Here is a 13,281-nt window from a genome sequence, read left to right as displayed (position 1 = left end):
CACGATCAGAGTGTTGTTAATGACACTCGTTGATTTCCTTCCCTCAAATATTTCACGAACAAGTTTTGTCACCTGCCTTTCTACTAGCTCCTAATTAGATTGATAGAAGTAGGCATGGAACCCATCCGGTCCCGAAGCTTTGAAGGGGTGCATCTCGAAAATTGCTTGCTACACCTCCTCTACTGAGATCGCCCTACCCAGGAAATCCGTACGGTGCGACTCCATGTGTGGAAAAGAGAACCCCAACCTTGGTCGGGCATGGCTCACTAGCCCCTTGTAAAATTGCTGAAAGTGATCCAACACCATTTTTCTCAATACATCATCATCAAACACCAGGTTATGTCCTCCATTCGAAGTACTTTCCTTCTGATGATCCCCGCACGTTGAGCAGTAATTTTAAAGAAATGAATATTGATAAAAATATATTAAAAAAATGATCACAATAAACAAATATGTACTGTAGATATGGAAAGAGAATAATATGTTTATAGAGTGACCGTGATTTTCTAATATATATAAGTGCTTAGGGAAAAAGTATAGTAGATAGAACGACGATGGATAAAATGAATTTCATCGAGTATTTATAGAGAATTTAGACTATTGAACTTGAAGTATGTTACGCATTTCGATGAGTTTTTTTATTATCGAGAAAACATTTGATTTTTTAAAAGCAATTTATTAAATATAACATGCAAATAATTTAGACAAATTTTTAACATTCGTCGAATATATATAACCACCAATAAAATATAGTATAATTTCATTTAACTAAAAATGAAAGATCAATTCACATGGAGTTAAGAGTTATCAAATGGAGTAATTTGAGCAATAATCGATGACATCTTATCAGGATGTGAGGGTTCTCAAATGGAGGTCCCACGATTCCACTCTTCTGCTTTTACATATTATATATAGATTTATATTTCTATTTCCTTACACTAGATGTGGATCTTCTCAAAAAAAAAACATTTATTTAATTATTTCATTGTGTACCTTGGTATTTGAAATTCCAGCGGGCCCCAACTAATCGTGTTCAAGCCGAGCTAATCCACTAAGGGATAAAACTCTCACAGTATAGATTTTCTTCATTTACAAGATTTGAATCAGATACTTTACTTAAAAGAACAAGCGTCAAATCATTTGAATCAATCCATATTAGTATTTATTTAATTATTAGGATAAAAAGGGTTTTAATTAATTAATTTTTCACCGAGTGTAAGTTAATTTAGGTGACTCGATGTATTTTTCTTTAAATAAGGTATTGGATTCTAATTTTATGAATCGAAAAAATCCACGATGATAAGATTTACCGCTTAGTGGATCGCCTTGACTCAAACCTAGATAAGTTGGGAGTCATTGGACTTCCAAATACTGTACATAAGGCGAAAAAAGTGTTGATTATCGTCTAATATTCCGTTTTCTCTGAATTCAACTTCGCGCTTTGACTTCTGCTCCACTTCTAGAGTAGGAACCGGGGCAACTGCATATCTTTGAACGAAGACTCCTCTTTTTCTCAAGCGTGTTTGACAAATTGGTATCACAAAGAATTTACACTTATTACATTTATGTCTTTTACATGTTTGGGTCTCTGTGTGTGTATATATGTATACCGGCAGTTCACTAGGCAAGAAACATCTACCAAAAAATATACCCGGCCTTATCAAACATTTGTTTTGGTTCCGCCGGTAGAGCTGCCTTTTTGCTCTCCAGCATAATGGCAGAAGCACTGACGGAAGATCAAGTCGCTGATTTCCGGGAAGCCTTTTGCCTCATCGACAAGGACGGTGACGGTACGATACTTGAATTTTCGGTTCTTTTTTCGTTGTCATTTTCAAGGGGGCTAACCCAGAAGACCTATTAAGCTCATGAACTTGGACTGTTTTCAGCTTTACCATGATGTCTAATATGAATTATATATATCCCATTTGATCACTGAGAATTAAAGAAAGTCGTCATTCAATGGTTTTAAACCAGCTCTTCGGGGAGCTTCCACAATCTAACTTTGTTCGTCAATCAACTCAATCCTATTGTCATATGTTTAAATAGGCCTGATAACCATGGAAGAGCTTGCAACGGTGATCCAATCACTGGATGAGCATCCGACCAAAGAGGAGGTTCAAGACATGATTAATGAGGTCGACGCTGATGGTAACGGGAAAATAGATTTCACCGAGTTCTTGAACATTATGGCCAGAAAGATGAAGGTACACAAACATATATAGAGATTCGGCGAAATCCTTTTTTTAATTTGCTCTTACCTAACTTGATAAAACAATATTGCCGATGATGGTATTGCAGGACAACGTTGCAGAGGAGCTTAAAGAGGCTTTTAAGGTATTCGACAGGGATCAGGACGGATACATATCGGCCAATGAGGTGAGGATATTCTGATATGATACACGATTGGACCGCAATTAATTTATTGTCAGCTATCATATAACCGCGCTGGACCACCATTTATGATTTGCCATTGTTTTGTGTGATCCTATATGAGACGATCTATGATAACATATATGTTGAATGCTAAGCCTTGGGATTCTGCATCTATTGCAACTAGTTCCTTCCGTGCGGTTCGAAAGCCATGGACTAAAGTCGCGTTTTCTAGAGGTCCAACATATCCGTGGTTTTGCTCCGGGTCGTGGTTTCCTTGGTTACTGTTTTTAAAGTCACACTGCTGATTTTTGTGATATAATTGATGTTAGAAATTAATTTAATGAATGACGTGAGAATACTGCGTTTAAGGGGTGAAGTTTGTGACTGCAGCTGAGAAATGTGATGATGAATTTGGGTGAGAGGCTTACCAGTGAAGAGGCTGAACAGATGATTAGGGAAGCTGATTTGGATGGCGATGGTCTTGTCAGCTACGAGGAATTCGAGAGGATGATGATGCTCCAATAGTACAAATGCACATAGCTAAAGAAATTAGAGAGCTGAGTTCACGCGTTTATCATATTAGTGATCTCATTTTGGCAATTAATAGTAATATAAATATATAAAAACCGGAGATTGATATATACGGGTGCGCCATGTATGCCAAATTATAAATCCTTCATTTTCCAATTTTAATTTAATGAACTTTCACTATAAATAATATATATTATCTTGAACAGATCTTAGATATTTGTTCATTGTGTAAGGAATGTTATAATGAAAGAATCTAAAAGATATTTTTTGAATGTCGTACTATATTTAAGAAAAAATGTAAATGCCATGCATTTTTATCATATTTTTCAAAGATCGTGCTATATTTATTCATATTTGTGTGCGGAATGAGATAATGAAATAATCCTAAAAAAAATTTAGGTCGTGTTATATTTAAAAAAATGCAAATGTTATGCATTTTTATTATATTTTTCAAAAGTCATACTACATTAGGAAAAAAAATATAAATATCGTACTTTTCTAGGCAATTAACTCTCGAATTTTCATAAACTCTGTCAAACTCTGAATCCTAATAAGAAGTCAATCATATTCCATTTATGGTCAAACAACCTCATACAAAGGCAAAAGTGAAAACAACACGGTTCCTCTAAATTTTACATTATACTAAGCACAGGAGGGCTTAGCATGAATGGTCTACATTGCACTAACAAAGGATGGTCACACCCCAAGTATCGAGCCGATCTACAAGGCCAAAAACTCGAGTTCAATTAAATAATTTATTGGAAGTAGGGGTGTGCATGGGTACCGGGTATACCTGGATTCAGTCGGAATCTACCCGTTAGGGTAGGGTCCGGGTAACTCGTATTGAAAATAGGATAGAGTCCGGATATCAAAATAAAGAACCGGTGACATCCGGTTCCGATTCCGGTTCCAACTTACTAGGTACCCAGAACCGGAACCGGAATCGGTATTCGAAACCAGATGGTAATTAAAAAAAAAAGGGAAAGTTAATCTCACTCATCAGTATTCAGTCTCATTGTCTGAAGCAGGCTGCAGGGGTCGAGAGAAGTGGAGAACGCGGGATTCATCACCTCCGACTTTCGGTGACCGCACCGCAGCTCCTCTTCGTTGCTCTCGTCTCCGTCGCTCCCGGTAAGATTCTCCTCTGGACTCTCCATCGAATATGCTCTATTAATCTGTTTGTCAAAACCCTAAATCGGCTTTGTATTTCCGCGAAAGTCGTCATCTTTGCCAGTGTTTCAAGCTCTGCGTTTGGTTCTTGATTCATCATCCCCGCTGCAGCTCATTTGGTGAAGTGGAAGTTACTGCCTGAAATCTGGTAGTTTCAAAATCAGGCCTGATCTTGTCTGTTTCTTTTGGCTATAAATTCGTAATGACGGAGGACCCTGCCTTCCCCCCCCCCCCCCCCCTCGGCTCAGTAGGTTCCACCACTTGTGGAAAAACTTTGGCCATTCAACTGAGAGCAACAAACAAATTTCCATTTTCTTTTTCCTAGTCGAATCAAAACTTTGTGCATCTCTGTGGAATTTTTTACTCTGCATTTCTCGTAGGCTCCACAGTACACACTTTATCATTGCCAATTTGTTTATTTATTTATTTGTTTGTTTTTATAAGATGATGATGCTCGATGATGATCGTTTTGCTTTAACCACACTGGAGGGTGACCTAAGCGGCGGATGTATGATCCCGCGTCCTTTGGCTTGAAGAAATAGCAGATTGCCATTGCTTGTAGTGCTCTGCTTGATTGTGCTTTGATGACTCTGTTATCTAGAAGCTGAGAGATATCATATCCTCAAATATCTCTCGCTTTTTAGATATATGAGAAGAAAGGTAGGCATCGGTGAGCAATGCAAAGTCTCTGGCTTTTGCAGTTTCTTTTGGCTCTAATGGCGGAGGACCATGCCTTGCCCCCGGCTTAGTAGGTTCCACCTCTTGTGGAAAAACTTTGGCCATTCAACTGAGAGCAACAAACAAATCACCATTTTCTCTACTTCGTTTTCGTTTCTCAACTTCTTTCATGACTTATTTCCTGGTACTCTCATGATTAAATCATCAAAAAAGTAAATAGATAAGTTTCATAAAATTCAGTCGTTCCTCATGGACTCAAATTGTTGTTGTTCATGATAGAGCAGCTGCTCATGTTTATCGTGTGGAATCACCTTAGACTTCCTACTAATGCCATGGATAACTATATTTGAAATTGGAGTATAAACACAACGACAGGCTCCAGGACTACAAAAGATACAAGTAGATGTATTATATTATCAGCTAGCTCATCTGATTAATACTTTAAAATACTTGCTGGAATCTTTTGCTGAGAGGATGTTGTCGCTGCGGTTCGACTCTGAGCAAGCAATAGCCATGTATTACTATTTCATGTTTGGGTTTTGGTATGTTTGTCTACCGTAAAGAACTATGGACTTTTCGTGTTTTACAGCCGGCAAAACAAGTGAAAACAAGACTGAAAAAACTTGATGATACACTGAGAGCTTAGGTTTCCTTTCTTTTTTTCTTGCGATGGAATTGCTAATTAATTGATGATTGATGTGATTATTTGCTTGAATATTTATGTCGATATTATATTTGTCGTGATTATTGATTATGGATGAAATATTTTCGATTTTATTTAGCGAAACAAAAAAATTTACAGGTTCCGGGTAGGTTCCGGTTCCAGGATTCAACCAGGTAAGATCCGGTTCTAAAATCTTGGAACCGATCCCTTACAGGGTAGGGTCTGGATATCATGAAAAAAACAAGGTACCCAGAATCGATCACCGCTAGAAGCCTCTCTCATGATTCCCGAAACTTTGTCAGGTCGAGGTCAGAGTCCTCGAGCAGCTGCGGAATGGCAGGAACCAATTACTTTCTGTTATACTCTGTTCCATACACATCACTTGAATAGAAAGTCATATGAACTAGGCAGGAAATCATGTTCTCTCGGAGTCCCGATAAACCCCGACCAAGGGGTAGGCCTTGTCGTAGGACCTGTCCTTGAGGGATATCACGATACTCTGGAACCCACTTCCCCAGTCTGTCCCGGGCAGCGCAATTTCCCTCACATGGTTTCGAGCGTATGAACTCAGCCACTTTTGCAACATTCGGATTGTCCAGCGCAGCATCGACTTCGTCCAATATAAAGAACGCGGATGGCCGATAACTTCACCAAGAAGAGAACATGCTCATGGAACGTCTTGAAAGACAAGGCTACCCTATTTGGAGGAATCCTAAAGACTTACCTATGGATGGAGAAGAGTAATGCGAGGGCAGCAACCGTCTTCTCACCACCCCGAGTTGTTCCATGTCTCGGAAGTGCTTCGTTGGGGGCATAGCGGTGTACTTAATCCCATGAAGGAACGGATAATCTTCATTCTCTAAATTTAAGTATGCGGTCCCACCTAGTGGGTGCGTGTTGCTCTTCGTTAGCTGCTTGTAGATCTTATCGGTATTCCCCGAGATGTGGTTGAAAGCTTCCATGAACTATTCGTACCTGTCTCAGAAACCAATAATGCCCTCATCAATTGCAAAGTTACCAGCTGCTGATTTATACAATTGAGAACACGACAAGCTGCAATATCGGACAAACGCGTCTTACTCCCTTTCTGATCGTAACCTAATAAAAGTTTGATTATTCCCTTCTCTGCTTAACAGCGTTGTGTTTGTCTGCAACTTCTTTTTCATCCTTCCTAGCCAAATCAAACTCTTCTGAGACAGCTCTTTCCTTCTTTCTCGGTGATTCATACCGGTCCAGAGCTTTCAGATTACGAGCAGCTCTTTCGATTTCTGAAACTAAAGCATCAAACTTTTGCTTAAACTCAGTATCATGCTTTTCCTTGTGCTTATCCTGCAGAAGGGACCCATTAAGGCCGCTAAAATCAAAAGTTGGGTCCGGGATAATTGGTTCGGCTTCGATTGGATCCAGGATAGCAGGAAGCTCTATTTGCTCGTGTTCACACTACTCCACAATTTCCAGCCTCCGGGACATCAAGTTCTTAATCTATTGTTCCCGTATTACGAAAAGAGATAGTGGTCTCAATCAGGCACAGCACACAAGAAAGGAAGAGACAATTTGGAAGTTGCTGCACATAGAAGGGAATCCCAGTCTAACCTTGACGTTAATCTGACAAGTTTGGATATGTTTGTTCTAGCATTAGAAGCCTTTTCTTTCCACTCCTCCGCCTCCTGTTCACATCCATCAGACTTCAGCTTCCATTCTATAGGAAGAAGAGGATGAAAAATGCTCTTTTTGAGTTTGCTTTTAATATTATGTAAATATACAAAGAAAGCAAGGATGTTCAGCTACTTGCATTCACGACCGTACCTCTGATATCTTCCTTCCACTTGCAAATCTCATAGGCAGATTGTCCTGTTACTGCTTTAACTTCAGCTCCTTGTTCTGAATGTCATTCAAATCCTACCCCATTGTGCTGAGAGAAGACTCCAGCTCTTGCATTCGTGAATCCACATCCTGCTTATTCTCATACTCCAACCTTTAAGTTAACAAAGATAAATTCAAAATGATTCATGAACAGTTGGCAAGGACAGTCATTCAACCGGCAATTTCCTCGTAGTGTGAGGATATTAACAAGCCGTAATCTGCAGTTCAATATACGAAAATAATAATAATAATAATAATAATAATAAAGCCTGGTACTTCAACTTTGCTATATGGTCACTGACTTTAAACCTCTCCTCGGCCATACTCTGCTGCCCTCAGCTGGTCCTCTACATACTCGCGAATGTTTTCCACACCAGCTGACGGACCGGAATCCTTGTAGATTCGATCGACAATCTCATTAATCCTCTTCTCCAGCTCCGCGATATAAGAGCTCCTCTTATTAATGGAGTCCTTCAACTGCAAGTGTTAAGGAGAGTCATGCACGAAAAGAACATTCGTGGAAGTCAGCCACAGGAACATTAGAGGCAGCACATCATCTCACCTTCAAGAGTTCAGGATTCATCCTATTCATCTCGACACTTAAGTTCTTCCTCTCTTGATTCAACTTTGCAAGTTTAAGCTCTATGCTTTGCTGCATTATAAAAATGTTTCGCAGGTCAATTACCAAAGGGAACAATCCTGAATAGCCATTTTTCTATTTCATTTGATAACATGTGAAAAGGAAAACACCTTCCCAGTCTCTGCACGCTCTGTTTCCTTCTCGAGTTCATAAATTCTTCCAGATGCTTTAGACTCCTTTAGCTGCATCTCTGTTATTGAATTAAGCTCCAACTCACATTGTTCTTTCGATCTTTTATGTCCTGCATCATGTTTAGAGAGCAGGGCCTAGATCACACTAGTAGCCATAAGCTTCACATAAGAGACATGGGTGGTCTTGGAGTGAAGTAGCTCAATATGTCCCACAATATAGAGAGAAGCTCACTTTCAATTTCAGCATCATGCCATATTCTGGATCTTCCATTCTACCACTGGTGCCACCACTCATCGTGCCAGACTTCGTAAGCAGGATACATCAACCGTAACAACTATGAAAAAACCAAAGATTAGACATTCATCACAAATGTAAGAGAAAAATACTCTTTTACCTCCTGAACTATGTTCATGGAGCACTTTAACCCAAAAACTAATTTTTCAGCATATTTGCATACTCAATTATGGTGAGGGGAAAATGTACTTCCTACTGTCACAACTCCCACCACAATTGACGGAAAAGTCATGGGCACAGCATATGACCGAGAAAAAGATTTTTAAGAAAATGAAATATTGTTGAGGAAAAATGAACCCAAAGGGTCAGAGCCCTCCCCAACGTCCACCACCCCTGCCACCAGCCCCCAGCCACCTCAAGAGGTAACCTGCAGCATTAGTGATCGCCGGTGAACTTTGAGGGTGGGTGTGGCTAGTGGCCAGTAAGAGAGAGAGAGAGATGTCTTGGAGTCATGAGGACCCCTCCATCCTCAACCTGCTCCACAGGGTCCTCAACAACCATTGGGGCCCCTTGACGACCTCGTGAGGGTGGATAGTCGACAGTGGCAAACCCCTTGACCCCTCGAACTCCCCTGATGGAGATTCTCTCTCAATCTCGATCAGGGGAAATGGAGGCGTTGATTCCAGCCACCATCCACCCCATGAGATCTCAGCCAACCTCATTAGTTATCAGCGACCTTGTTGGGATTGGTGATGGCCAGTGGCGACTACCAACCCCCCCATCTCTCTCCCCACGCTTCTATCTCATAAAGGCCACCGGCTAGCAACCAACTTAGAGGTCAACGCCGAACTTCGGAGCTGGCATCTGGCCGGCGCCCAGAATGGTTCATGGCAGGGTGGTACAGAGGATCAGCTTCCACCCTTCGTGCACATGACTTTTCCCTCCATTAAAACCGAAACCCTATTGGTGGAGAAACGAAAAAAACATTAATTAAGAGGCAAAAGTGCTCTGAGGCTATAGTTTAGGGAACAAAAAAGTTTGTTCCTCCTAAATATAAATTGGGTGTAGAGGCCCATAGAAAAATGCACCTACTCACCTTTGTACCTCTCCCGGCTCCAACTGAGAACTTTAGCCTCTTCAAGATTGTCACAAACTAGAGTGTTGCCAACAGCAAAAAGAATAGCTCTCTCCAGGATTAAACGTATCTTTAGTTAAGCAAGATAAATATATGCAGATATAGCTGAAAAGCAAGATTGGACTGCACTGGCACCTTGATACATTCCTTCCCAGTGTTTTCATTGTCAACAACCACAGCATCCATGAATTTACCCTTTGCTACAATAATAGCAAGATTGTATTTGTTTTGCATTGGCTTGCAAAGATCAGTCATTCAACCATGGACTCCTGGGAACAATTGTTTCAGTGTTTCAACTGCCTTGGACAACTTAGCACCCCACTCATTTTCATGTGTATACAGTTGTGACTCAGTTAGCTTGTCCTCAGTCTCATCAATTTTTTACTTCAGATTTTCATATCTAATCCTGTCTAAACAAGACAGAAAATGATGCCAGCAGCAATTAAATTATCTCAGAACATACTCAAGTGCCAAAACATGGATAACATGGGAAAGAATGAATTCAAGAAAAATTCAAGGTCATAAATACCTCGATTCATTAAGTTTCTCTTGCATTACACACAAGTGTCCTGAGTTCTTGCTTGTGCTTCACGGGTAATTTAAGGATACTTTCGAGTCTTGCCTGCATTTGTCCCTCCTGAAGTTCCAGCTCATCATCTTGTCTTTGCAACTGCCGATTCCAGATTTTATTGAGCTTCAATATCAGCATGCTGCCACCTTCCCAAGACTTCTTTCTCATATTCTCAGATTCGCAGTTCTAATCACAGCATCCTCTTTGCAGAAGCATCAGTTTTCCAATTATTTGTCAGCACCTTCTCAGGAATATATACATGTGTGTGTATATATATATATATATATATATATAGGAGACAATAACTTGAGCAATTTGTTTAGGAAACCACATAACTGGATCACTATACCATAAAAATGGGCACCCTCACAAGCATATCAGGCAGAACTTTAAGATTAAGTCCAAGCTTGTCCTGGAACACTGAATGAGAGGTCAATGGGCAGCAGAGAAGAAATGACAACTAAAAATTGCATTATGGAATTCGGGATATTACTTTCAAGTGCTCTGTATCATCCCATTTATTTGTGTCTCCAAAGAGACAATCTTTAACTTCAGAGATGCTGATAGATATTCTTTCGAACTACAACGAAATTCTTACAGCTATCATCATTCATTAAAATAAGTGCAGTATCCCCTGGCAGGACCTCTTGCAAGCAGGATTTCCAAGGCCAGATCAAATTACCTTTTTTCTTTTTCTCCCTGTTTGAATAGACATATACAATTGATCCCATCTGGGAGTAAATTCAATTAAGACTCAAGATAATTATCAAACGACAACAAGAGCTGATGGAAAGAGATCAACAAGGGTACAACTATGAGTATAAAGCTAAAAGAAGTTACATTCTAAAATACTGCTGGAGTTTATCGTCATCCAACTGAGGTTTCTTTCCACTATCTCAACCATCATCACAGAGTCCCCCCAACTTTGCAGTCAGATCTTTTATGCCCCTTTCTAGCTCTGTGACGTCATTGGAGATTATGCTTCTCCCTTTCTTTTCTTTTTCTCTCAAGCTCTTTCTTGCTTATCTCTATCTTTGAACGATTAAGACACATTTATTCCTTCAGTTTCAGAAGCTGAGATTGCTGTCAACAGAAATCAAAGATTAAAAATGAATCTCCTCAGAATAATAAGTTAGCAAGGCACGACCAAACAACCAACGAAGTGAGGCAAAAAACAAAACAAAAATGAGCAAAGAATGGCTCTAAAACAACACATATTTAGGTAACTGAAATTTTCAAAACTAATATGTAACCTAAAACACACACATTCTTGTCAAGCTTCCTGCTTTTCTCAGCTATTTTCTTTTCACATTGCGCGATCTCTTTCGAATATATGGTGCTCTTTCTCCTTCTTACTTGCTTCACACTGAAATCTTCAAGTTCATGCAGAGCACCGTCATGATTTCCCTGTTCATTCTGAAGTTTCCTCGTTTGTCTTCTTGATGTCTTTCTTTATGTAATACAATTGCCATAAGTAGTACTCCTGCTTCAAATGTTTCTGCAAAACAAAATGTTATTTTATTAGATAAAGATAGGAAACAAAAGAGACCTCATCCAATATGACATCGTGAACTTGATCCCACAAGTCGCAAAAGTATAATTAGACCTTATCTTTTACTTAAAAAAAATTCTCCAGGTTTCATGTGCAAGTATGTTAACAGTACTGCAATACGTGCCGTAGATTCCAGATACCGCCACAATTGATCATTTTCAACTCAAAAGCAAATATAACATAATAAAGCCACAGCAAAATATAATAGGAGCATACCAATTGCTTTTGCAGACGGAGATGTTTCTCGGCCTCTTCCTTCTGTTCTTTCTGCTTTCTCTCCATCACCATTGTTCTTTTCTTCTGATACACTAGTGCAGACTTCTCCTCAGCAGCAGCTTTTTCTGCTACAATCTGTTCATAATCTCTCTTGAGCTCTTCAGACCCAGATATCTGCTCCAGCAGCACGGTGAGTTCTTTTGGAATTTTCGATGCAATGGTCTCCACGTCACCCAACATACGAAAGCCAATATGCAGCAGATGATTTCCGATATCTAATCCCAATCAGCAGCTACAGACACTTCAGCTTATTGTCAGAATGAACCCTGGAGACATTAGCTAGCTTACTGAGCTACTATGAATTTCTTCCTGTAAATATAACCAACTTCGTTTCAAATCGACCAGTCAAATCAATTCAAGCGTTTCCGATCTCTCTCTCTTTCTCTCTCTCAATTATCCAGTCCTCTCTCATTCTAAAATCCATCTCGGTCTCTCTTCCTCTTCCCTTGTTTCTCTTTTCTCGCCTCCGTTTCCCCGTATTCAAAATCATCTCTTTTAGCTCAAATAAAGGTTCAAACTTTGAAAAATCGACAGGATTCGAATCACAATATACTGCACAAACTAGCAAGTCAAAGCTCCAGAAGCTGCAAAACATTTCCTGGAACACGAGGAAGTCCTGAGCGACTTCAGCCTCGCCTTGTACTCATCCCAAGTGACGACCTTCCGGTCCATCCTTTACTCGCCGCCGCCAACACTGGTGATGGTTCGGGTGAAATGGAGCTCAGATCCGTTCCCGGTCAGGTAACAAGCCTGACGAAGGCCCTGCGGCCCTTCTGCACCTTCTCCGAGTTATCAAATGCATAGACGAGGTCCTTGAGCTGGGACTCCCGGAGGTGGCCGGTGCGGACCCCGTGCACGAAGCTGATGGCGTCCATGAGGTTGGACTTGCTGGCACCGTTGGGGCCGATGATGGCAGTGAATTCGTAGCATAGGCCGATCACATGGTGGCCCTTGTGGGAGTTGAAATTCTCCAGCTCCAGGCGGACGATCTTCCCTGGCAACACCAGGGAAGGCATGAATGAGGCTTACCGGGACGGGGACTCCGGGGGAGATCGGATAAACTCGGCGACTGACACTGTGAAGGGAAAGCATAGTTAGGGTTTTCTGTGATGAAATTCGATCAGATTTGGGAACGAGGAGAGATTTTGGGAAAATGGCTGGCGGGAAGTTGGAGATTTGATCGAGTACGGTGATAAAGCCCTTCTTTTGTCCGTGTTAATATGTACGGTTAAACTCTAACCCAAAATAATAATAATAAATGTCTCTTCGGAGACATCCGCTAAAAAGAAAATTCTAACAAAATTAAATATCAGAATACATAGTTTTATATAGAGCCCAATCTGTCCAAATTACTCGAAAAACTTGCTAGGAGTGCTCGTTCCTTATATTGATTATATAAGATATCCTTGTTTTCATATCACATTGCAATAGGTAGTAGCACAATTTAGACTTTGTTTGGAAA

At 40.3% G+C, this 13,281-nt stretch overlaps 1 protein-coding gene and 1 pseudogene across 1 annotated transcript; one reads left to right on the top strand and one right to left on the bottom strand.

The window, feature by feature from the left end:
• Positions 1-1,611: 1,611 nt before the first annotated feature.
• Positions 1,612-3,122, top strand: LOC116211472 (calmodulin-like). Its single transcript, XM_031545869.1, has 4 exons — positions 1,612-1,790; positions 2,047-2,204; positions 2,299-2,376; positions 2,764-3,122. Exons 1-4 carry the CDS (start codon positions 1,715-1,717, stop codon positions 2,896-2,898), a joined length of 447 nt encoding a protein of 148 aa, XP_031401729.1. The 5' UTR covers positions 1,612-1,714; the 3' UTR covers positions 2,899-3,122.
• Positions 3,123-5,506: 2,384 nt separating this feature from the next.
• LOC116211473 lies at positions 5,507-13,042 on the bottom strand (annotated as a pseudogene).
• Between the last annotated feature and the right edge of the window lie 239 nt (positions 13,043-13,281).

Source organism: Punica granatum, chromosome 6 (assembly GCF_007655135.1).
Source record: "Punica granatum isolate Tunisia-2019 chromosome 6, ASM765513v2, whole genome shotgun sequence".
Taxonomy (NCBI): Eukaryota; Viridiplantae; Streptophyta; class Magnoliopsida; order Myrtales; family Lythraceae; genus Punica; species Punica granatum.
Note: the sequence above shows the minus strand (reverse complement) of the source record. Positions and strands in the feature narration are given on the sequence as shown.